Below are 26,739 nucleotides of genomic sequence, written 5' to 3'. Positions count from 1 at the left end.
GCTACGTTAGAAAATAAAGCTGTCTCTAGATTTAACTCTACAGGACATGCATTAGACAGAGGAATGTGCTAACCCATACCATACCACAGGGATCAATTCAGCAAAATTCAGATTCTGGGAGAACTTTATAGCACAGATACCTTGGTGTCACAAATGAGGGAATGAGAACCAATAGCCTAAAAGATGAGACATATCAGCTAATCACAGTATATGGACCTTATTTGGAAGCTGATTCAAATGAATGTAGTAAGAACTTAAAAGACAATAAAAACATTGTGAACACAGACTAAATATTTAGTGATGTTAAAGAATTTTCTATTAATCTTTTTATGTGATCATATTAAAGTTAGGGATTTTTTTTTAGAGCTGTTATCTTTTAGACACACTAAAACATTTATAGATGAAAGTATATGATATCTTTGATTTGCTTTGAATTAATGGGAGTAGAGTTGGTAATGGTTATGTGTTGATAATTGTTAAAGCTGGGTAATGGGTATTGGGTTAGTTTTACTATTTTCTCTGCTTTTCTGTGTTTAACAATTTTCGTGGTAAAAGGTTTAAAAAGAAGACTGCTAAATTTTTAAATTAGAAATAACGAGGCCATAACTAATTTTAAATTTTCCTACTTGGTCTAGATTCTGCTCCAGCAGCTATCTTTGTTTCCCAGCCCAAAAAAGACCAGGATTTCTGAAGAAGCATAGAATCCTTCTTGAATTCAGAAGTGTCATTTTTTGCAGAATGAAAGAGGTCACCAGTGACATCCTTGTATATTTGGAGGACTGTCTCATAGCCTTGCTTGTTCCTTTGCAATATGGAAATGGAATTGGCCCCAGAAAACTCTGGTTGTCTAAATGAGGCATGTGTGCCCATAGAAAGCCTTCTGTCTGCAGCCTATGGTTTACAGGCCCCTGTCAGAGCATAGACAGCAGATGGGTCCTGTGCTACGTGCCCAGGAGCCAGTAGCACAAAGCAGTTAGGGGCAGGGCCCAAAGCAAGGAAAGTGGTGGTGCATTCCAACCAGAAAGGAAGTTCTTACAAAAACTTTTATTCCTGTTACTGCAGTTTTAGCAAAAAGAGATGTAAAATGTGTGTGTTTAGTAAAAGGAGGGGGGCAGTTTTATTTGGGCCACACCATTTTAAGATATATTAAAAACCTCATCTCTTCATTCTGTACCCCTTCCTACCTCACTCCTTCCAATCTCAAGCTGCTCACACACCCAGCCCCCCTTAGACTAGTTTAGTTTATTGCCAGTCATGATGCTGTCTGCTCTGGAAAGTAGCAGGAAAAGCTGATAAGGTGCTGAGGACAGAAATCTCTGGCCTTATCTCTCCCTAGCACACAGTGCTGAGAGTGCATCCTTTTCCTGTCCTAGGACAAGAGACATAAACCGACCATCTCCTGGCAGCAAGGACTTCAAACAGGGCTTGGGGGCCTGCCTCTACTTTCTATAAGAGCCAGAAAGGAGAAAGTGGGTCATTGCTTTTTTGAAAGTTGTTTTAGTCCCAGTAAAAATGTATATCAGTTAATAGTTAACAAACTAATTTATAAGAAAACATTCATTAAACAAGAAGAAGAAGAAGTGGGGGAGTGAAGGGAAGGACTACCAAAACAACCCAAGAGTTGTAAGTCGTTGGACTGTTTTGTTTGGTTAGACTTTTGCCAGGGCGTAGGTTTGTACTGAGTGGATTAGATTTGGCTTTTTGTTTGTTGACAGATCAAGCGCATGGTTTTGAGAGCCTTTGTGATAATAAGAAATTGACACACAGATGGCCCAGTGTTGGAAGAGAAGAGTGAAATATTGGCTCATTTTTCCTTCTATCCCTCTGTCCTGCCAGGAAAACAGAAATAACATTCTCTCCCAGATTTTCATGCTGTGATGTTATGAAAATAGGATGAAGAGCAACTTTCCTTTGGGTTAGAGTGCAGCCTTGACTGGTGAGCAAGCTATGCTTTGCTTCTCTTGCTATAGTCTGAAGGGACACCGGTGATGGGGTTCTGAGCATTACCATCCCCTCTGGGCCTTCTTTGGAGCTAAACCACATAAAGTCAGAAGAGTCAGCCAACCTTGACAACATTCTGAATCATTGGGTCCTCAGAGAGGAGAGGACCTGCTTTGCAACGTAAGACTTTACAGTATTGAGGAGACCAGGCTTGATACCTCGTTACCATTTTTGAAAGAAATTGGTCACTGGACAGTTCTGATAGACAGCTAATTGTTGAAATTTTAAAAAGCGAATGACAACTTTAAGAATTGTGCATATTATATAATAGCAAAAGCCTGATTTTATTCCTTTTTTTAATGTTTGTTTATTTATTTATTTTTGAGAGACAAAGAATCTCAAGCAGGCCTCACGCTATCAGCGCAGAGCCCCACACAGGTCTTGATCCCACAAACTGTGAGATCATCACCAGAGCCGAAATCAAGAGTCAGACGCTTATCCAACTAAGCCATCCAGACAACGTCCCCCCTGCCCCTTTTTTTAATGTTTATCTATTTATTTTTGAGAGAGAGACACACAGAGAGAAGCCTGATTTTATTCTTGAAAGCTTCTTCGTCTCCTGACTCTGAGTGCTGTGAAATTATCAAGACTACACATTACAGTGTTAGAATTGTAATGGACCTTAAAAAACATAGCTGCCATTTTTGCACCTTTATTCATAGAGCTCTAGGAGTTCCTCAGAGATGCCTCAGGGGCCTTACAAGGGCAGAGTAGGCTTAGGACATGAGCTTTGGGTCCCTCTAACCCCACCTCCACCACAATTCTGATGCGTTACATATTGGCCCCTGTTTAAGATTGCATTTAAAGAGTGTCACACAGAGCAAAACCATGTTTGAGAAAAGTCATTGAGTAGCCCTACTTCCTTGCTTTGCACAAAGTTCACTTTGAGGCTCAGAAAGGCCAATAACTTGTCCAAGATCACATATTCTGTCAGATGTGAGTCAGGTTTTTTTGACACTCAGGTGATTGCCACTTGTACTACATTGAATTCAGCACCTTTCTTTTTGTTCCTTTGGTAGCTAATACTGTATACAACCACCACTCAAAGGATGGTCCACAGACCAGCCCGGGACAGGGACAGAAATTAGAGTAAACATTTAGGAACTTTTATATTCCTTGATATTAACTTCTATAAATTGGAATTTTGGTTTTTTATGTCTTTTTAGAATGTCACTTTCCTAGTATTTCATACTATTTTATTTTATTTTACTTAGTATGTTGCAAAAATCTTGGTCCACAATGGATTGGAGATTTTATTTTTTTTTTTTTTTAAATTTTTTTTTCAACGTTTATTTATTTTTGGGACAGAGAGAGACAGAGCATGAACGGGGGAGGGGCAGAGAGAGAGGGAGACACAGAATCAGAAACAGGCTCCAGGCTCTGAGCCATCAGCCCAGAGCCTGACGCGGGGCTCGAACTCACGGACCGCGAGATCGTGACCTGGCTGAAGTCGGACGCTTAACCGACTGCGCCACCCAGGCGCCCCTGGATTGGAGATTTTAAAAAGAAAAATAAATGGCCCTTCACGAACCCCGATAGTCTGAGAAGCACTGTGATATAGGGCATTGACTTTCTAGAGAGATGAAGCCAGTTAGGGGCCGCAAACAAGAAGCAGGTCTTTACAGAACCTTTCTGGATTCTGAGCAGGTAGGAAGGCAGCTTTCCTTGTTCTTTTTGCTTAAACTTTTAATATAGTATCATTTTTTTTATCAAGTAAAAATTATTATAGCTTGTATAAAACTAAGAGATTGTGTATTTAATATGTATAATAATATATGAGGATTATATTTTTAATAGTAATGTTTTTTTATGAGCTCTTTAGAATTATGATCTCAATTTAATTGGTTATGGGTTTGTTGAACCGAGTTTCATAGTTGGTTTTCTTACCATTTAGTTTCTCTTTATTCTAAAAATAAATTCTCCCAATGTATTTTTTAATTTTAATTTTCATTGTTATTGTGATAAGATTACTTACATGAGATCTATTCAGGTCTTATTATTATTATTATTATTATTACCAGTATTATTATTATTATTTTATAGTCTGTCTCCCTTAGAACAGGAGCTCCTAAGGGACGTCCTTAAAGGGTCAGTCCCTAAGGGACCAGTCCCAGTCAGGTAAATAGTAGCTGCCTGGTGAATGTTCATGTAGGATTGGATGGACCAAATGTTTGGACCTGAGCCTTTTTAAGATCTTATTCTTGTGTAATTTACTTTTGTTACATGACTCAGTGAGTTCAGAATTTTATTTAATGTACTCTTACTAACTTAAATATCCTTTAAACACAGAATTATTTTGCCCAACCAAATTTACTCCTAAAAAGTATTTTTAAATGTTTTTCATTGTTATTTTGATTTCTGGTCAATTAAAAAGAGTATATAGAGGCACCTGGGTGGCTCAGTCAGTTAAGCGTCTGACTTTGGCTCAGGTCATGACCTCACAGTCTGTGAGTTCAAGCCCTGCGTCAGACTCTGAGCTGATGGCTCAGAGCCTGGAGCCTGCTTCAGATTCTGTGTCTCCCTCTCTCTCTGACCCTCCCCTGTCACACTGTGTCTCGTCTGTCTCTCTCTCGAGAATAAATAAACATTAAATATATATATATATATAAAGATTAATCTTATATAATATGCAAGAATTGAAGAAGGGGCTTTTTTTTTTTTAATTATTTTTTTTAATGTTTTTATTTATTTTTGAGAGAGAGAGAGACCAAGCATGAGCAGGGGAGGGGCAGAGAGAGAGGGAGACACAGAATCAGAAGCAGGCTCCAGGCTCTGAGCTGTCAGCACAGAGCCTGATGTGGGACTCGAACTCACGGACTATGAGATCATAACCTGAGCTGAAGTCAGACGCCCAACTGACTGAGCCACCCAGGCGCCCCAGGGCTTTTTTTTTTAATGATTTCACTTACCTAAATTAATTTACCTCTCTCTTTAAAATAATCTTGAGTATTCCAGATAACTATTTCTGTTCTAATCCTACTTTCAAAATACTAGGTTCTCTGAATTCTTCAAAAAATGCTATTCTTTCTATAATAAGGGGCCTAAATTTGAGTTTTCATGATTCCTTAGCAACTTTGAAGTCTTGTGTGGAGTAAAGATGGAAGAGACATCCTCTGTTAGCCTCTGCTTCTGTTCTTTGAGATTCAGATACTAGCCTTCAACTGTGGATAAAACTATTCGTCCTGCCTCCAGGGAGCAACGAAGAGAACCAGTTGACCTAGAATTATAAAATGTAGTCATTTTGGATTATTTTTAGATTTCATTCAAAGAAGTTGGTGCTTATGTCACATTGATCATTTCTAGCTTTGGAGGAGCCTCGTTTATCTTATAAGGGCCAGTATGTTGTGAAATGTTGTCACATGAGTCACTGCAACTTTCCAAGCCTTAGGACCTTTCAGGGAGGCAGGAAACCTGCTCCTTTTTTCTTTCCCCACTTTTTCCCCAGAGGCTGTATGACTCTTGTCAATAGTTTTGATGTCAGTTACTTGAGAAGTTGTTGCCATAGAGAACCATCCTTTTAAAACATGTTTATGTTGGCTTTTCTTAATGAATGGTAATTTGAGCAGCTGACAAGGCAACTGGAAAAAAAAAAAAGAAATGAACAGCTTTGTTAGCATTGGCCTTCATATGAGGAATTTGGCATTATTTGTATTGCTCTACAGTTGTCCAGTACAGAGTGAGATATTTTGTCCCCTCCGGTTCCCCATAATCTTCTCTGAGATGTCCAGTTTATTTGTTGGAGTTTGTAAATTCCAAGCAAAGTTCTGATGCCTAATTATTAGAAAGTTATCTATAGGCTTATAGGGTGTTGAAAGTTCTCTTTGATATCTGGTCACTTCATCACCAGACTTTCTCCTTGTCTACCATCCTTTGCTACTTGAAGTCAGACAGCAGTTAGCAGACTCTCCACCATTCACTAGCATTAATTCAGGAAGTTAGCAGGAGACAAGAGATTGAAGACTTCCATCAAATCCAAAGCCCCCCAGTTCCATATATATGTGTATGTATATGAGTCTGTATGTGTATGTGTGTGTGTGTATACTTCAAAAGCATCCAACATTTCCAAACAGCAGATCATATTTTATGATAAATTTGTTCATTTCTTTGTTCAGCACATATTTACTTAGCATCTATGTTTATTTATATACTAGAGAGAAAACACACTTCTACAGATTTTTTACTGATGAAATTCAAAACTTTATTTATAGACACTGATATTTGAAATTCACATAATTTTTACATGTCATGACTTATTCTTTTGATTTTCCCCCCAATTTAAAATGTAAAAACTGGAGCATCTGGGTGGCTCAGTCGGTTAAGCATCTGACTCTATAGATTTCAGTTCAGGTCATGATCTCATGGTTCATGAGCTCGAGCTCTACATTGGGCTCTGTGCTGACAGTATGGAGTCTGCTTGGGATTTTCTCTCTCTCTCTCTCCCTCTCCTCCCCCGCCCCCTCCCCACTCATGCTGTCTCTCTCAAAAATAAATTTAAAAAATAAAATGTAAAAACCTCCCCTCCACCCTGAGAGAGAGAGAACATGAGCAGGGTAGAGGGGCAGAGGGAGAGAGAGAGGAAATCTCAAGCAGGCTTGACAGCACAGAGCCCAACATGAGGCTCGATCCCATGACCCTGAGATCATGACCAGAGCCGAAATCAAGAGTCAGACACTCAACCAATTGAGCCACCCAAGTGCCCCATTATATTTTTTATTTTTACCCCAACTTTTTTTTTTTTTTTTAATTTTTTTTTTCACCCTTTCTTTATTTTTGGGACAGAGAGAGACAGAGCATGAACGGGGGAGGGTCAGAGAGAGAGGGAGACACAGAATCGGAAACAGGCTCCAGGCTCTGAGCCATCAGCCCAGAGCCTGACGCGTTTACCCCAACTTTTAATCAAAACTTCTCTTCAATCAGGTGGAGTTTTACATTTGTTTTTAACCCTTGTGATGCTAATACTAAAAACAATTGTGTTTCCCAGGTAGATTCCCTAAGACTGGTTACAGCTGAGGCTTGGTATGTTTAGCCTAACTCCAGAGTGAGTGATGGAGATCTTGAAAAAAAAAAACACAGAATTTCACACTTCAATAAACCTTTTGTGAGTGCAAACAGCTCTTTGTCAGTAAAACACTGAATGTTTCCTATTATACGGAAACCAAAAAGGTACCTAGAAAGCAAAAGAAATGCCAGTGTGGTGGCACACTTCTTGCTTTCTATCTAACGGTATGGACCACTGCTTAGCTTACCCTTTAGAGACAGACCCATTTAGTTGACTCCCTAGAATCAGAGGCTTTCCCAGGTTGTATTTTCTGCTCAAGATACAACATACCTGTACCTTAACAGCTTGCCACCAGGGGCTTCTAGTGGAACTTTCATCCAGCTATTTGTCTTCTCAGAATAAGCCCCTCCCTACCTTTGCCTCTGATATGCCCAAGAACTTTCTTGCTGTCCAACTTTTTCTTTTACAAAAATAGTTCAGCCCATGCATGTGGTTTTGTTGCTGTGTTCACCCAGTGCACAGAGTGCATGTGACGGTTCTCATACAATAGGACCTATTTTTTTCTTTTCCAACTGGGAGGTGACTATGGAAACGTGTAGTAATAGACCAGAGAAGTGTGTGGATTGGTTGACCGAGCTCCTCCACAGCACTAAGGGCCACAGGAAGTAATTGGCTGATCACTCTGAAAGGCACTCACTGTACCTTGCAGTAGTTAGAGAAGCAGCGTGCACCAGGAGGCCTGGTGGCATCTGATGAGAAGGGAATGGTTTCATCTGGATGGAAAGAATATACACTACAAAATGCTAACTGTCTCCTTCCTACTCTTCCAAGCACCTTCTAGTCATTAGGCCTGCTTGGCATGCAGACATATCGGTACCAACAAATACAAAGCTTATGGCTCAGTGGGTGGCAGTGGGGGTATCTTTCAAGCCTTGTAGGCTGGTGTTTTGTGTGCTTTCCTTGAGCACTCACCATGCAGTTGTTCCTTATTAGAGAGTATGTGTGCTGAATATAAATGAAATAATAATGGTCTTTCCCCTCAAGGAACTTAACATTTCCTTGGGAAGATGCTTACAAAGCAAATACACAAAATCAGAAAACAGAAGTCATTAATTAATTGCTAGTCACAGACAGTAAACAAGACAGGATGTTGCACAAGGGATCAGGCTTGTTGAAAGAGGCAGTTTTGCACTTGGTCTTCAAGAAGGTGATGCACCTGGGTGCCCGGGTGGCTTAGTCGGCTAAGCGTCCGACTCTTGGTTCCAGCTCAGGTCATGATCTCACAGTTTGCGTGTTCGAGCACCACATCAGGCTCCTTGCTGACAGTGCAGAGCCTGCTTGGGATTCTCCCTCTCCCTCTCTTTCTGGCCCTCCTCCACTCTCTTTCTCTGTCTCTGCCTCTCTCTCTCTCATAATAAATAAATAAACTTAAAAAAAAAGAAGAAGGTGGTGCACCTATGTGTAAAAAATCTGTGAGAACATCATCAGCCCACATACCGAGTGACTGCATCAGCCCACCCTGCCCCCTCCATTGGCAGAGGGTTTAGTGCATACACATTCTGGCAGGACTTTCATCTTGACAAGTGATGAAACCACTTCATGAATTTATATCTGTCCAAAATGAATGGATGCAATTTCGACAACCCAAGAGTAGATCAAGACGTAATTTGTGTTTGTCAGAACTGTCCTGGTGAAAAACTTGGAAAAGATACAAAATGTTCTTTCAAACCACTCACTTGCCAAGCTTTCTTAACTTTTCACAGACTAATCCAACACAAGCTGAGGACAGACAGATGAGACTGAAAGTGAACATGAGTTCATCACAGGCAATAGCTATCAGAGCTAATAACTCCAGTGGCTAAATCCATTACTCTTGAGCTCTGGATGGCTACTTTTTCTTTCAATGAGGAAAGTTCATTGAAGGATTACTGTTGCAGCATGCTCTCTGTGTTTTAAGGTGGAAATCAAAAGGCTTCAGTCATCTTATCACTTAAGATCAGCAGTGACATATGAGAAAGGCTGGTGAGCTGAAAGGCTTTTGCCTTTGAAACCTCACCCCTGGACTAGTCCGCTACCATGAGTTAAGATTTTATATTTGCCCCAAACACCTAACTGAATCTTCAATCCAGACTGCTTTGTTTTCCTGCCCTGCAAGATACTAACAACATTCTTCTGAGAGCAATAAAGAGAATACTCTTTATTTGGGCATTCTGCTGTTAATCCAGTTTAGTACACATGTTTGAAAGGCACAGATTGTGAACCCAGAAGTGCTTGAGCACATAGCTCATTAAGCTGCAGAGCCTCTAGAGAGAAATACTTAAGAGAAACAAAGAACAAACTCCTAATTCTGTAGACATTTGAGAAAAGTTGACATGCATAGCTTGGGGCATCTTCCAGGCACCTGAGATGGTTGCGTTATATTATAATTGATGTCTTCAGGATCTCCCTCTGCAAGGTCTTGTTTCCTTTGCATCCATTCTGCCCCACCATCCCTAATCCCAGTGGTAATTTGGAACCGCCAAAACAAAAACTGTTTTGTTCGGAACTGCCAGTGGTAATTGGGAACTGGTAATTCGGTGTAATTGGCACACAGTATGCAGTCTTGAACCACTTGATCTAAATGTTGCTGAGAGAAAACAGACAAAGCAAGTCAACCGTAGGAGGGGCTGCCTGCCTCACCAAGTGATCGCTGTCTGCATTCGAAGTGTCCAGGTGGAGGTTGTAAGACATTTGTCCAGGAGGGAGTCTTGCCTTAGGTGGAAGGTTGGACTTGGCTTTTACTTCCTGCTTCAAAACACTCACACTTTGCTAAGTGAATTTACATCCTAATGTGACTAATTAAAAAACTCTTAAACCTGGCTTTGGGCTATTTTTTATTTTTATAAATTGCAAACTAGACAAGAGTCTTTGTTCTGTTTCGAAAGTAGTATCTATTTCTGGTGACATTTTTTTCTACACTGAAGCTTTGCATCAGTTAATTTCTGCCCTCATCAAAGCTGAGTCTATGGGTTATATGACCAACGAACATATATTTCAGTTTTAGGATGATTTCTGAAGGAGAGGAACAGTGACAAGTGAGTCTGTGTGACAGGCTAAAAGTTAGGATGCCGAGTGGAAAGAGAAAGGGCTTTGTGTCTGGCAGTCTTGGGGCTGAATCCCCCTGCTGCCGGTTCTTGCCACAAGATCTACTGCACAGTTAAGTGTTTTGAGTGTCCATTTCTGCCTCTGTAAAATAGAGAGAATGCCTCTCCTCGGGTTGCTTTGAGGGTCACATGAGATGACTTATGATAATAAGTGACTGGCATGTTGAAGGCATCCAAGAAATGATAGCTGCTTCCTTCCGTACCCCCAGGTGTGGCCACTTTGGGGAAAGTTGCCGTATGTGATTGCATGGAGTGTTCCCACACGGTTTTTCTAGCTTGAACCCATTGAGGTTCTGTGAAGTGAGAAACAGGTCCTCCTGAGTTCTCACCCACAGAGTATTTATTAATTGGGTAGAAATTAAGTCCCTAGCTATCATTTGGGAAGACTGATTATCAAATGTTTTTTCAACACATACTCTTCTATGCTCTGAAAGAAAGGAGAACACTGAGGCTTTCTGGGAACAGAGACAGTATTAACTCATGAAACAGTTTTTAGAGCAACACGAGTAGTTTCTAAAATACATCAAAAATATTTAAAGTCTCTAAATGTACCTTGGGCCTTTCTGATTGACAAAAAAAGAAGGTAGTACAATGGGTAGATTACAGATTTACGAAGAGATGTTTTAAACTGTTTTATTAATTTCCATTACCATTTCCCCTCCTCATTCACGGACCTCTTTCTTTGAAAAGCTTATTCATCCTAAGTCCTGGGCATGCACAGCTACATTGGACACGTGCCTGCCCTGGCTGAGTGTGGAGTCTTGTGAACTGACCGGTCATGGTCGGCACAAAGGCTAGGGGTGCCCATGTCAGAGCCCAGCTCCAACACATACGACTCTCCCACCTGCATGCGTCACTGGACCCCAGCGAAAGCCCGCATTTCTTCTTGCACATGCCGTTCTCAAGCCGGGACTTAAAGAATCCTAGATTGTGGAGGCATAAAAGCCAAGGGAGAGGTTGCCAGGTTATTCATTACAGAAGCCCACCACATTTTTTATTCTAGTCGGGTAAAATCATTAGCATTTCCCTTGCTGTGCCTTTGGAGAACACAAGGTTAGGGTATGTGAAAGATCAGTGGAGATTTTCAAGCCAAGGTCTAGAAAAAGAGAACCTTCAAAATTGTTAAGTACAAAATGAGAGCTTATTATTTTTTAAAGTTTTAGATTTTTACTACCTTCCTTTGAATTTGGGATGATTTCTAGGATGTAGGTGTAAAATAGATGCATCCTCCAGTTTTTGTTTTTATTGATTTTAGCCTCTATGTAGTGTCCGTTCTTTTAAGCAAATTCTAAACGGCTGTTCAGTACAAAACAGTATTTGGCTCTTTCACCTCTTCTGAATGGTCTTACTGGATCTGCTCTTCTGCTACATGCGTTCTTACAAGTGGTGTAAAAAAGTTTCCACAGGTAGACTGTAGGTAGATTGGTCTCACTGCTTGGCTTAGCAGTGGGGTGGTAGTTTTCAATGAACAGAGTTGATCTGCCTGCTTGTATACTGTCTCACTGAACCTTCTCTCCTCTCTTATATCATAGAGAAGGGGCCAGCCACAAGTGTCTCTTCAGAGATCAGGAAATTTTAGGCCTTCAGGGGACCTTAGAAGTTACCTCATTTTGGGGCGCCTGGGTGGCTCAGTCAGTTAAGCATCCGACTTCAGCTGAGGTCATGATCTCGCGGTCCATGAGTTCGAGCCTCCCGTCTGGCTCTGTGCTGACAGCTCAGAGCCTGGGGCCTGCTTTGGATTCTCTGTCTCCCTCTCTCTCTGCCCCTCCCCCACTCACACTCTGTCTCTCTCTGTCGCTGAAAAGTAAATCTTAAAAAAAAAAAAAAAAAAAATTACTTTGTTTGACCTACTTCTTTGGCTTGATAGTAGGTAACTGAAGCCTAGAGAGGTTATGGGATTTACCTGAGGACCTCCATTAGTTAACAGAAAGAATTAGAATTAAAAAAAAAAACAAAAAAGTTTCTGAATCCCTAAGCTTGAATCAAATGTTTACTAAGGTGACTAGCTAACCATATCTCCTTTGGTAGTGTTTAATATGGAACTGGAAGTTTTCAACCTATTTGTGAATTTATTTTACTAGTTTTTAGAACATTGTTAGCAAACTGGTGCATTCTCAAAGTTTACAAAGTAGTTAAAGTGACATTTGGTATTACAGATTTTTTTTTTTTTTTGAGGTTGTATTGTGTGTTTAATGGAAATGTGGAAAGGTGCAAATTGTTTGTATTTCAAACAACTAGAAAGTAACTCTTGCTTTTTTCGGTACTTACTTTGACGTAGATATGAAATATGAAAAGTCCTTGTTTTCTTGAAAAGCTGTACATTTTTCATATTCACGGACAAGAATCTAGAAACTGGGATTACAATCACTCTAGTAAAACTAGGTTTATAATTTATAAAATCATAAAATATGGACTTATGAAGTATGAATCCTGGGCACTTCTCCTACAGGAATTCAGATCTGCAACTGATTCCTGCTGTTACCATGGTTTTTAAAACAGATACATTCCTGTAGTGTGGGAGGGTGGCTGCCCTTGGCCTTAAATGGCTCCCTTCATCAAGTCTTTGTTTTGCCTACACTTTCTTTGAGATAAATCGGATTTGGGTGCTGGCACCTCTTGCTTGTCTCCATGCCCTGCTAAGCTTGGTGTGCAGTAGCCCATGGTTATTAAAATCCTTATCACCATAAGGAGTTAATTATGAGCATAGTTATTTTCTGGGATTAGAAAGGCCTGCTGAATTCAACAAGTGACTCAAAAATAGTCTTATATTTCCTAATAGTTAAAAGTGTGATTAATACCAGCAGCTAGTTCTGTGATTTAACTGTTAACAGCAGGAATTCAGGAGGTGATAAATAGGTGAGCAAGGTAAGGAGCCATAAGATATAATTTAAATTTGAGTTCCTCAGACACAGAAGAGTTGGCCCACATAAGATAAACTCCTTTTAATGCCATGAAACTAAATGAGATCTGTTTTACATAAACGGGCCACCTTCACAGACTATCTACTGTCTGGGTGTGGTTGTGTGCCCTTAAATGGAAGGCAAGACCGTTCTTGTCCATTAAACCCGGATTAGCTAACACCAGGAGACCTTGAGAAGACTTTTTGTTCTGCTGTGCAGAACTTCAGCTTTTTCAACATTTAAGAAATAAAAAGACAAATGAACCTTGTGTTTTTCTCCTGGGGCAGCTATTTTTAATTTTTTTGCACAATTACCCAATGGGATTGCAGCCAGAATTGAATGCTGATAGGTAACATTTGAACTTCTTCCCAAGTCTTAGTTGGTTTATTCTATATGTTCTGCATTTTACATTTCAAAATTTGAAAATCGGCCACACAATTTTGTGTTTTGGGTCTTGAGTAAAATAAGGTGTGTGTTGATTGGATACGTTGTGATACAAGGTGAGATACCCTTTGGAGAGCTCCCTGGGGCAGTGGACACTCAAAGCCCAATTGTTCGTTGATGGAATATTAATTCTGCTGGATGCTACGTTAATTCCACTGAGCTGGTTTTTGAGTTCTGTATCAAGAAAATGCATAGTCCGTTTATATGTGTTGGTTTGTGATAAAGTTCGCTGCACGGGCAGAACTTTGCCTGCCAAGTTCAGAATAATTTGTAAAATGCTAGTTTTCAAACTGATTTATTCAGAAAACCGTTTATCCACCCTTCCAACATGAAAGGGTCAGACAAGCAGTCTCTTCCTGTGAAAAATAAGTAAATATGAAGGAAGAAGCCAGGTAATTATGGAAACCTAAGTTTAGCATTATTATTTAATGGCTTGATTACTTTAAAATTTTCTGTGGGCACAGTTCTAGATATTGACATGACTTAAAGCATAGTCCTTATATTCTTTATCTTGTAGGTACTTTCTTTCCTCTCACATATTTTCATTGCCTTACTGCCAGCCAGCCACAACCCATATGGTGATACCAACATTTCATTTTTTATTCTAGCCTATTAGGAATTTTCTCACTTCTAAAGCCTTACAGCTGAATGTATTTATTTAAAATTAAAATATAAACCCTACTTAATCCCAGCTGTTCTGAGTGAGTAAATTCTTCACATTTGGAAAAAAGACTAACACACCCATGAGTATCTAATCCATGTCAGGGTAGGGATGGGGCCATCTCCCTTCTCTCCGCCCCCAGCCAAGGGAAAGACGACTCCTCATGCTAACCTGTTCTTTCTGAGAAGAGGAAGGAACACCTTCACTTCCAGTCACGGTGTGTCCTCTCCTGGAGGGCCACCCTCTGCCTTCAGAGGAGACAGGTGTTCCTGACACATCAGCTTCCGGTTGGTGTTGGGCTCCTGTTATAGGAAGGGTTAACATAGGCATGTGTCATCTGTGTTTCTAGGTCTAATGCACAGAGACTTGTCTAATTGATAACAGAGCTGAAATAGGTGTCCAACAAAATCACAAAGCTAGAGGACTTCAGTGTCCATGTTTTTTAAGGGAGACTCTGGTAACTTAGTCATCATTTATAACATTGTTGCTAAGGAGCTGTTTACTCAGAATTCCAGGTAGGTGACTTACGAAGCTAACATATGAAGTTAGCTTCTGTCTGGTTGAATACAGCTTTCAGCCAGTGTCTGGCCGCCTTGTTCTGTGCTTTGCAGTTCAGCTCTACCAACGGGGAGAGAAAGAGATGAGGGAGAAGCCAGGCACTCAGCCTGGTCTACTGGTGAGTGAGAGTAGCTCCGTGTGCAGGCCCCCAGGATGCTGTGAGGAGTAACCAGCTGATGCCTAACTGATTTTAACTTTCTTCCCCACCTTAGGATGATTCCAGCCCTGCCACTCCAGATGGGAATGCACCCTCCACTACAACAACCAGTGCCTTCACCATCCAGGAGTACTTTGCCAAGCGGATGGCAGAGCTAAAGAATAAGCCACAGGTCATAGCTGCAGGGCCTGACCTCACAGAGACCCAAATGGAAAGAAAAAGGGGAAAGAAAAGAAAGAAGGAGGCAAAAGATAAAAATGTGGAGAATTACACCGAACCCAAGACCAAGAAGAAGAGAGACCAAGTTGAATGGCAGCTCAGAGACCCTTGTTGGGACGAGAATTCTGGTGTTTCTGCTGAGGATGGAGAGGATTGTGTGTGGCCGCCTGATGACCAGGACATTGCCCCAAAGCCCAAAAAAAGGAAACAAAAGAAAAAGCTACAAAAGCAAGTTGAGGTAGCAGTGGATGCTATATTAGATGAAATACCAGTGAAAAAGAAGAAGAAAGGTCCCAAATAAGTTCTCCAGAGCCAGGGCCTTCCAGCCACTCAGATGTCAGGGCACCACGAGCAAACACCTTTGGCCTGAAGTCAGAACAGAGTTCACCCAAGAGGGCTTTGACATGCCCAGGGGTTGCTGAGTCTCGCCCTCTCACCACGTTTTTCCCAGCGTTTATCCAGAGAACTTTCTAATGTTCCAAATCATGGCTCTCATAAACAAATAAATTTCTTTTTAGACTGTGAGCCCTTCAGCATGAGTGTTTATTCATATTTATCTGAACACATAGTTATGTGTGTGTGCACATGTGTATGTAGGTATGTCACAGTCTGTATTTGCTCTTGATTTCCTTCAGTAACAATGAATTTTGCTTCCTTCTCAAGGATTTAGTCTAATTAAAGGATTAAGAGGCAATAGTTTAGATGCAGATAGTTCTATTTGTTCTATAGCCAGCCATACGTTTTTGCCAAGCAGGTATTATGTGATTACATTCCCAAATCAGAGCGTTGTTGGGTTTAGTTTGGTTTTGATGGGGAAATTGTTTTAATACCCTCTCTTCCACTGAGCGATGATGGCCATGTGTTCTGAGGTCTTCTCCCCAGAACGTCAGATTTTAGGAAGTGAACTGAGACTCTAAGGATAGTGTAACCTTCCCGTTCTCTCAGGATGCCCCTCAGCCGTTCCTCAGCCAGTGTGGGCCGTCAGATCTATTTCCATATGGTCGTGCTTGGGGATAGTCCCCTGTCGTGGGCTCTGCCTTATTTGTAATGATCAGGAGTTTCAAAAATACTTAGAATATAAGGTAATGAAATTAATTTCCTCTGGAAGGCAGTCTCTAGATTGGGACTGCCTTATGAAAGTTCTTAAAAGTATAATTATTACATATATAATAAAAGGTATCTTTCCATCCTGCTCAAACCAAAAGGTGTCACCTCGTTGTGTTTATCCTTCTGTCTTCCCACACCCTGGCAAGTCTCCCGGTGTGCTGGTTAAGCTCTCTCTGTGCGGCTTTGCTTCAGACACCCTCACGCCCTCTTTAGGACACAAAGTGAAAAAGGTTTGGAGATCCAAGCCTACTGTTTTCCCAGCGTCTTTGCCCTCTTCTGCTTACTTTCTTCTCCTCATCTCTCCCTTCTTTTCTTCATCCTTTTCCCCTTTTACTCTTTCTTCCCTGCTCTCTCCTTATCTTTGCCCCCCCCTTTCTTATACCCCCTTTCTAGCTTCCTACTCCCTATGTCACTCTTGCAGTTTGCTGCTGTTTGGCCCGCTCTGCCAGACCTGTGAGCATAGCTGGGAGGGGTGGCGGGTGGGGTAGGCTATATGCGTCCTCCACCTGATTTCTAGATTGCTCTGGGGTAGTAGGAACCAGAACTCCCACACAGGTTGATGACCTTTTGCCCTTGATTCTAACTCTCAGGTTACATGTTACACATGAACCATGGCCCTGAAATGCTTTAAATTGACAAAATACATAACATTTGGTTTTAAGTCTTAAGAATTCTGAACAGTGTTGCTAATTGTTTAACACACACACACACACACACACACACCACAGAGAAAATTCTCAGGAGTTCAGAGCCCGAGATCTAGTTTTTCAGTTTTATCTTGGCCCCCAGAATTTAGAATCTCAGGCTATGGTCTAGTCTAATAAAACACCCAAGATTTTTTTTAAAACAGTTTTTGCATTTCAGAGTTTATTTTTGAGAGACTGTGAGAAGGGGAGGGGCAGAGGGAGAGAGAGAGAATCTCAAGCAGGCTCCATGCTGTCAGCATGGAGGCTGACTTGGGACTTGATCTCATAAACTATGAGATCATGACCTGAGCCAAAATCAGGAGTCAGATGCTTAACCGACTGAGCTACCCAGGTGCCCCAAACACCTAAGATTTTTAAAGTCAGTTTTCTTTACAGAGACACATGCTCAAGTTATCTCTTCTTGTCCTATCTTGTTTATGAAACTATAGTTCCAGAAAGCAGTGGGAATGTATGAAACCTAAAGGAAACTATCTTTTAAGTATATATTTATACTTAAAGTATGTATTTATTATATATACTTAAAGTATACTTAAGTATATATATATATATATATATATATATATATATATATATATATAGGGTTTTTTTTCTTTATTAACTTTCACTTCTTTTACTAATAAAAATGAGTGTCAGGAGAATATACTGAATTGTGTGTAGGAGGAGGAAGCAAATGGCTATGTAGGAAGCAGAGTACAATGCATCCGGGTCAAATGGGGTGAAGGGGCAGCTGGGAAGAACACAGGCCAGAGGTGCTGAAGGGACGTTCTTTGGAATTCCAAGGTAGTCACACAGCAAGATAAAGCACAACTTCCATAGAGCAAGCCTGTAGACTGTAATGATTATTTTCTGAGAGAGAGAGCAGGAGCCGGAGGAGGGCCAGAAGGAGAGGGAGAGAGAAGCCCAAGCAGGCTCCATGCTGTCACCATAGATACTGAGGCAGGGCTCCATCTCACAACCATGAGATCATGACCTGAGCCGAAATCAAGAGTCAGACACTTAACTGACTTGAGCCTCCCAGGCGCCCCTGTGATGATTATTATTTTATTGGGCTGCAGAAATAACTTCTAAATGGTTTTAATCACAAATGGGTAGCCTGAGTATAAGGCACGTTTTCAGCAAATAGCAGACAGGGTGACCATTTGCTTTGAAACACACGAGTCTGTTTTCTCCAGACATCTTCAGCTTCCATTTTTCCCAAGTGTCTCAGAACACTGAGTTTTCTGGATCTAAGTGGAAGTCAGAACTATGAAATAAATCCTCTTGAGAATTGCATTTCATAGGCATTTTTTTTTAATTTTTTTTTCAACGTTTTTTACTTATTTTTGGGACAGAGAGAGACAGAGCATGAACGGGGGAGGGGCAGAGAGAGAGGGAGACACAGAATCGGAAACAGGCTCCAGGCTCTGAGCCATCAGCCCAGAGCCCGACGCGGGGCTCGAACTCACGGACCTCGAGATCGTGACCTGGCTGAAGTCGGACGCTTAACCGACTGCGCCACCCAGGCGCCCTCATAGGCATATTTTTTAAGTTAACATACGAATCCTATTTTTTACCTTAAATTACCTCAGTAAAAATATATTTCGTATTCTTAAGTACTTTTCTTCAGTTTTGAGAGGGAAGGTAGGTTCTCAGGAGATTTATCCAGCAAGGAGGTTCCAAACGTTGTCTTGTAGTACCGTTCTTTTTTGTTGTTGTTAATTTATTTATTTTTTTTCAATATATGAAATTTATTGTCAAATTGGTTTCCATACAACACCCAGTGCTCATCCCAAAAGGTGCCCTCCTCAATATCCATCACCCCCCCTCCCCTCCCTCCCACCCCCATCAACCCTCAGTTTGTTCTCAGTTTTTAAGAGTCTCTTATGCTTTGGCTCTCTTCCACTCTAACCTCTTTTTTTTTTTTTTTTCCTTCCCCTCCCCCATGGGTTTCTGTTAAGTTTCTCAGGATCCACATAAGAGGGAAAACATATGGTATCTGTCTTTCTCTGTATGGCTTATTTCACTTAGCATCACACTCTTCAGTTCCATCCACGTTGCTACAAAGGGCCATATTTCGTTCTTTCTCATTGCCATGTAGTACTCCATTGTGTATATAAACCACAATTTCTTTATCCATTCATCAGTTGATGGACATTTAGGCTCTTTCCATAATTTGGCTATTGTTGAGAGTGCTGCTATAAACATTGGGGTACAAGTGCCCCTATGCATCAGTACTCCTGTATCCCTTGGGTAAATTCCTAGCAGTGCTATTGCTGGGTCATAGGGTAGGTCTATTTTTAATTTTCTGAGGAACCTCCACACTGCTTTCCAGAGCGGCTGCACCAGTTTGCATTCCCACCAACAGTGCAAGAGGCTTCCTGTTTCTCCACAGCCTCTCCAGCATCTATAGTCTCCTGATTTGTTCATTTTGGCTACTCTGACTGGTGTGAGGTGATATCTGAGTGTGGTTTTGATTTGTATTTCCCTGATAAGGAGCGATGTTGAGCATCTTTTTATGTGCCTGTTGGCCATCCAGATGTCTTCTTTAGAGAAGTGTCTATTCATGTTTTCTGCCCATTTCTTCACTGGGTTATTTGTTTTTCGGGTGTGGAGTTTGGTGAGCTCTTTATAGATTTTGGATACTAGCTCTTTGTCCGATATGTCATTTGCAAATATCTTTTCCCATTCCGTTGGTTGCCTTTTAGTTTTGTTGGTTGTTTCCTTTGCTGTGCAGAAGCTTTTTATCTTCATAAGATCCCAGTAATTCATTTTTGCTTTTAATTCCCTTGCCTTTGGGATGTGTCAAGTAAGAGATTGCTACAGCTGAGGTCAGAGAGGTCTTTTCCTGCTTTCTCCTCTAGGGTTTTGATGGTTTCCTGTCTCACATTCAGGTCCTTTATCCATTTTGAGTTTATTTTTGTGAATGGTGTGAGAAAGTGGTCTAGTTTCATCCTTCTGCATGTTGCTGTCCAGTTCTCCCAGCACCATTTGTTAAAGAGACTTTTTTCCATTGGATATTCTTTCTGCTTTGTCAAAGATTAGTTGGCCATACGTTTGTGGGTCTAGTTCTGGGGTTTCTATTCTATTCCATTGGTCTATGTGTCTGTTTTTGTGCCAATACCATGCTGTCTTGATGATGACAGCTTTGTAGTAGAGGCTAAAGTCTGGGATTGTGATGCCTCCTGCTTTGGTCTTCTTCAAAATTACTTTGGCTATTCAGGGCCTTTTGTGGTTCCATATGAATTTTAGGATTGCTTGTTCTAGTTTCGAGAAGAATGCTGGTGCAATTTTGATTGGGATTGCATTGAATGTGTAGATAGCTTTGGGTAGTATTGACATTTTGACAATATTTATTCTTCCAATCCATGAGCAGGGAATGTCTTTCCATTTCTTTAAATCTTCTTCAATTACCTTCATAAGCTTTCTATAGTTTTCAGCATACAGATCTTTTACATCTTTGGTTAGATTTATTCCTAGGTATTTTATGCTTCTTGGTGCAATTGTGAATGGGATCAGTTTCTTTATTTGTCTTTCTGTTGCTTCATTGTTAGTGTATAAGAATGCAACTGATTTCTGTACATTGATTTTGTATCCTGCAACTTTGCTAAATTCATGTATCAGTTCTAGCAGACTTTTGGTGGAGTCTCTCGGATTTTCATGTCATCTGCAAAAAGTGAAAGCTTGACTTCATCTTTGCCAATTTTGATGCCTTTGATTTCCTTTTGTTGTCTGATTGCTGATGCTAGAACTTCCAACACTATGTTAAACAACAGCGGTGAGAGTGGGCATCCCTGTCGTGTTCCTGATCTCAGGGAAAAAGCTCTCAGTTTTTCCCCATTGAGGAAGATGTTAGCTGTGGGCTTTTCATAAATGGCTTTTATGATGTTTAAGTATGTTCCTTCTATCCCGACTTTCTCGAGGGTTTTTATTAAGAAACATTGCTGAATTTTGTCAAAGGCCTTTTCTGCATCAATTGACAAGATCGTATGGTTCTTCTCTTTTCTTTTATTAATGTGATGTATCATGTTGATTGATTTGCGAATGTTGAACCAGCCCTGCATCCCAGGAATGAATCCCACTTGATCATGGTGAATAATTCTTTTTATATGCTGTTGAATTCGATTTGCTAGTATCTTATTGAGAATTTTTGCATCCATATTCATCAGGGATATTGGCCTGTAGTTCTCTTTTTTTACTGGGTCTCTGTCTGGTTTGGGAATCAAAGTAACACTGGCTTCATAGAGTCTGGAAGTTTTCCTTCCCTTTCTATTTCTTGGAATAGCTTGAGAAGGATAGGTATTATCTCTGCTTTAAACGTCTGGTAGAACTCTCCTGGGAAGCCATCTGGTCCTGGACTCTTATTTGTTGGGAGATTTTTGGTAACTGATTCAATTTCCTTGCTGGTTATGGATCTGTTCAAGCTTTCTATTTCCTCCTGATTGAGTTTTGGAAGAGTGTGGGTGTTTAGGAATTTGTCCATTTCTTCCAGGTTGTCCAATTTGTTGGCATATAATTTTTCATAGTATTCCCTGATAATTGTTTTTATCTCTGAGGGATTGGTTGTAATAATTCCATTTTCATTCACAATTTTATCTATTTGGGTCATCTCCCTTTTCTTTTTGAGAAGCCTGGCTAGAGGTTTGTCAATTTTGTTTATTTTTTCAAAAAAACAACTCTTGGTTTCGTTGATTTGCTCTACAGTTTTTTTAGATTCTATATTGTTTATTTCTGCTCTGATCTTTATTATTTCTCTTCTTCTGGTTTTAGGCTGCCTTTGCTGTTCTCCTTCTATTTCCTTTAGGTGTGCTGTTAGATTTTGTATTTGGGATTTTTCTTGTTTCTTGAGATAGGCCTGGATTGCAATGTATTTTCCTCTCAGGACTGCCTTCGCTGCGTCCCAAAGCGTTTGGATTGTTGTATTTTCATTTTCGTTTGTTTTCATATATTTTTTGATTTCTTCTCTAATTGCCTGGTTGACCCACTCATTCGTTAGTAGGGTGTTCTTTAACCTCCATGCTTTTGGAGGTTTTCCAGACTTTTTCCTGTGGTTAATTTCAAGCTTCATAGCATTGTGGTCTGAAAGTATGCATGGTATAATTTCAATTCTTGTATACTTATGAAGGGCTGTTTTGTGACCCAGTGTATGATCTATCTTGGAGAATGTTCCATGTGCACTCGAGAAGAAAGTATATTCTGTTGCTTTGGGATGCAGAGTTCTAAATATATCTGTCAAGTCCATCTGATCCAAGGTATCTTTCAGGGCCCTTGTTTCTTTATTGACCGTGTGTCTAGATGATCTATCCATTTCTGTAAGTGGAGTGTTAAAGTCCCCTGCAATTATCACATTCTTATCAATAAGGTTGCTTATGTTTATGAGTAATTGTTTTATATATTTGGGGGCTCCCATATTCGGCGCATAGACATTTATAACTGTTAGCTCTTCCTGACGGATAGACCCTGTAATTATTATATAATGCCCTTCTTCATCTCTTGTTACAGCCTTTAAAGTCTAGTTTATCTGATATAAGTATGGCTACTCCAGCTTTCTTTGGCTTCCAGTAGCATGATAAATAGTTCTCCATCCCCTCACTCTCAATCTAAAGGTGTCCTCAGGTCTAAAATGAGTCTCTTGTAGACAGCAAATAGATGGGTCTTGTTTTTTTATCCATTCTGATACCCTATGTCTTTTGGTTGGCGCATTTAGTCCATTTACATTCAGTGTTATAGAAAGATACGGGTTTAGAGTCATTGTGATGTCTGTATGTTTTATGCTTTAGTGATGTCTCTGGTACATTGTCTCACAGGATTCCCTTTAGGATCTCTTGTAGGGCTGGTTTAGTGGTGACGAATTCCTTCAGTTTTTGTTTGTTTGGGAAAACCTTTATCTCTCCTATTCTAAATGACAGACTTGCTGGATAAAGGATTCTCAGCTGCATATTTTTTCTGTTCATCACATTGAAGATCTCCTGCCATGCCTTTCTGGCCTGCCAAGTTTCAAAAGAGAGATCAGTCACGAGTCTTATAGGTCTCCCTTTATATGTTAGGGCACGTTTATCCCTTGCTGCTTTCAGAATTTTCTCTTTATCCTTGTATTTTGCCAGTTTCACTATGATATGTCATGCAGAAGATTGATTCAAGTTACGTCTGAAGGGAGTTCTCTGTGCCTCTTGGATTTCAGTGCCTTTTTCCTTCCCCAGTTCAGGGAAGTTCTCAGCTATAATTTCTTCAAGTACCCCTTCAGCACCTTTCCCTCTCTCTTCCTCCTCTGGGATACCAATTATGCGTATATTATTTCTTCACTTAGTTCTCTAATTTTCCCCTCATACTCCTGGATTTTTGTATCTCTCTTTTTCTCAGCTTCCTCTTTTTCCATAATTTTATCTTCTAGTTCACCTATTCTCTCCTCTGCCTCTTCAATCCGAGCCGTGGTCGTTTCCATTTTATTTTGCATCTCATTTAAAGCGTTTTTCAGCTCCTCCTGACTGTTCCTTAGTCCCTTGATCTCTGTAGCAAGAGATTCTCTGCTGTCCTCTATACTGTTTTCAAGCCCAGCGATTAATTTTATGACTATTATTCTAAATTCACTTTCTGTTATATTATTTAAATCCTTTTTGATCAGTTCATTAGCTGTTGTTATTTCCTGGAGATTCTTTTGAGGGGAATTCTTCCGTTTGGTTCTTTTGGATAGTCCCTGGAGTGGTGAGGACCTGCAGGGCACTTCCCCTGTGCTGTGGTGTGTAACTGGAGTTGGTGGGCGGGGCCGCAGTCAGACCTGATGTCTGCCCCCAGCCCACCGCTGTGTCCACAGTCCGACTGGTGTGTGCCTTCTCTTCCCCTCTCCTAGGGGCGGGATTCACTGTGGGGTGGTGTGGCCCGTCTGGGCTACTTGCACACTGCCAGCCTTGTGGTGCTGGGGATCTGGCGTATTAGCTGGGGTGGGTAGGCAAGGTGCACGCGGCGGGAGGGGCAGGCTTAGCTCGCTTTTCCTTGGGAGATTTGCTTCAGGAGGGGCCCTGCGGCACCGGGAGGGAGTCAGACCCGCTGGAGGGATGGATCCGCAGAAGCACAGCGTTGGGTGTTTGCGTGGTGCAAGCAAGTTCCCTGGCAGGAACTGGTTCCCTTTGGGATTTTGGCTGGGGAATGGGCGAGGGAGATGGCGCTGGCAAGCGCCTTTGTTCCCCACCAAGCTGAGCTCTGTTGTCAGGGGCTCAACAACTCTCCCTCCCCTTGTCCTCCAGCCCTCCCATTCTCAGAGCAGAGCTGTTAGCTTATAACCTTCCAGATGTCAAGTCCCGCTTGCTGTCCGAACACGCTCCGTCCGGCCCCTCTGCTTTTGCAAGCCAGACTCCGGGGCTCTGTTTGGCCAGCGGGCCGCCCCTCTGCCCTGGCTGCCTCCCACCAGTCCGTGGAGCGCGCACCTCCTCGCCGCCCTTCTTACCTTCTTCCGTGGGCCACTCTCTGCGCTTGGCTCCAGAGACTCTGTTCTGCTAATCCTCTGGCGGTTTTCTGGGTGATTTAGGCAGGTGTAGGTGGAATCTAAGTGATCAGCAGGACCCGCGGTGAGCCCAGCGTCCTCTTACGCTACCATCTTCCCTGTTCCCTGTTGTTGTTAATTTAATAGTTAATGATTATTACTATATGAAGTCCTATGTGACAACTCATGTAGTCCTCCCACCACCCAGTAAGATAACCGTTACTGTAATCGCCTTTTACAGATAAATTCTGTTTTGTAAGAGGACCTCTTTCAATTTGTTTAACTAGATTAATGCTGCTGCGGGAGAACCAGATGCTTCAGTCCCCTCTCTACACTGGTCACAAACCCTTACCCCTTTTGGTCCTTGCCTTTGCCACATCCAGTTTCACCTGTCATTAGCAAAATTTTCTATTGCTGGCCCTCTTATCACATGTCACTGTTACTTTATTTATTCTTGATTTATTAAAAAAAAAAACAACAACAAAACATTTCACCCATTTCTTCCACCCCCGCATCTTGGAACCACCAGTCTGTTTTCTGTATCCATGTGCTTGGTTTTGTTTTCTTTTTTCTTTTTTTCTTTATTTGTGTTTTTTAGATTCCACATGTAAGAGAGATCATATGATATTTGGCTTCACTGACTTGTTTCACTTAGCATAATGCCCTCAAGGTCCATCCATGTTCTTGTAAATGGCAAGATTTCATTTTTTTTATGGATGAATAATATTCTTCCCTGGGTGTTTTTAAATTTATCCATTCATCCATTCATAGACACTTAGGTTTTTTCCCCCCTATCTTAGCCATTGTAAATAATGCTGTAGTGAACATGGGAGTGCGTATATCTTTTCAAATTAGTGTTTTTGTTTAGATAATGTCCAGAAATGGAAATGCTGGATCATATGGTAGTTATGTTTTTAATTTTTTGAGAAAGTTCTATACTGCTTTCCATAATGGGTCACCAGTTTACATTTCCACCAGCAGTGCACAAGGGTTCCTTTTTTCCCACTTCTTCATCAACACATGTAATTTCTTTTTTTTTTTTTAATTCTTATAGAGTTTTTTTTTTTTAAGTTTTATGTATTTATTTTGAGACAGAGAAAGAGAGGCAGAGAGAAAGGAGAGAGAATTCCAAGCAGGCTCCGCACCATCAGTGCAGAGCATAATGCAGGGCTCGAACCCACAGAACTGTGAGATCATGACCTGAGCCGAAACCAAGAGTCAGATGCTTAACCGACTGAGCCACCAGGCACCCCTCTTGTCTTTTTGATAATAGCCATTCTAACTGGTGTGGGGTAATAATCTCATTGTGGTTTTGATTTGCATTTCCCTGATTAATGATTTTGAGTATCTTTTTGTGTACCTGTTGGCCATCTGTATGTCTTCTTTGGAAAAATGTCTATTCAGATCTGCGCATTGTTTAATCATATTTTTTATCTTTTTCTTTCTTTATTTTTTGCTATTTAGTTGTATGAGTTGCTATTGAAATTTTTTTATCATGTTGAATTGTGTCAAGTGCTTTTTCTGCATCTATTGAGATGATCTATGATTGTTATCCTTCATTTTGTTAATGAAGTGTGTATCACATTGATCTGCAGTTGTTGAACCATTCTCACATTCCTGCAGTAAATCCCATTTGGTCATGTTGTATGATCCTGTTAAGGTATTGTTGAACTTGGTTTGCTAACATTTTGCTGAGGATTTTTGCATCTTAGTTCATCAAAGGTATTGGCCTGTAATTATTTTTGTGTTGTTGGCATCCTCATCTGGTCTTGGTGTCAGGATAATGCTGGCTTCATGAAGTGTGTTTTGGAAGAGTTTTGTCCTTTTCTACTGTGGAATAGTTAGAGAAAGATCGGTATTAATTATTCTTTGGATGTTTGGTAGAATTCATCAATGAAGCTGTCTGGTCCTGAACTTTTGTTTATTGGAAAGTTTTTATTACTGATTCAATCTCCTAGTAATCATTTTGTTCAGATTTTCTGCTAGTAATCATTCTTTTCAGATTTCCTATTTCATGAAGATTTAACATTGGTACATTGTATGTTTCTAGGAATTTATCCATTTCTTCTGTGTTGTCCTATTTATTGGCATATAAATGTTCATTGTAGTCCCTTACAGTTGTCTTCATGTAGAAAAGATGCTTGGTATGATTTCATTCTTCTTAAATTTGTTAAGACTTGTTTTGTGCCGTAACATAGGATCTATCTTGGAAAGTGTTCTGTGTGCATTTGAGAAGAATGTATATTCCGTTGCTTTTGGGTGGAATATTCTGCATATATCTGTTAAGTCCATCTGGTCTAACATGTCATTTAAGGCCAATATTTCCTTACTGATTTTCTGTATGGATGATCTATCCATTGATGTCAGTGAGGTATTAAAGTCCCCTACTA

The 26,739-nt window shown here is 40.7% G+C and overlaps 1 protein-coding gene across 5 annotated transcripts in view; it reads left to right on the top strand.

The window, feature by feature from the left end:
* PINX1 (PIN2 (TERF1) interacting telomerase inhibitor 1) overlaps positions 1-15,607 on the top strand; it is an 89,356-nt gene extending 73,749 nt beyond the window's left edge. For all 5 annotated transcript variants that reach the window (XM_086703814.1, XM_086703815.1, XM_086703816.1 and 2 more), the window contains one exon: positions 14,919-15,607. In XM_086703814.1, coding sequence (XP_086559940.1) covers positions 14,919-15,383 — 465 coding nt within the window. In that variant the 3' untranslated portion in view covers positions 15,384-15,607. The remainder of the gene's footprint in view (positions 1-14,918) is intronic.
* The last annotated feature ends 11,132 nt before the right edge of the window (positions 15,608-26,739 follow it).

This window comes from Puma concolor, chromosome B1 (genome assembly GCF_028749965.1).
Source record: "Puma concolor isolate L17-30 chromosome B1, mPumCon1.1.hap2, whole genome shotgun sequence".
NCBI lineage: Eukaryota > Metazoa > Chordata > Mammalia > Carnivora > Felidae > Puma > Puma concolor.
Note: the sequence above shows the minus strand (reverse complement) of the source record. Positions and strands in the feature narration are given on the sequence as shown.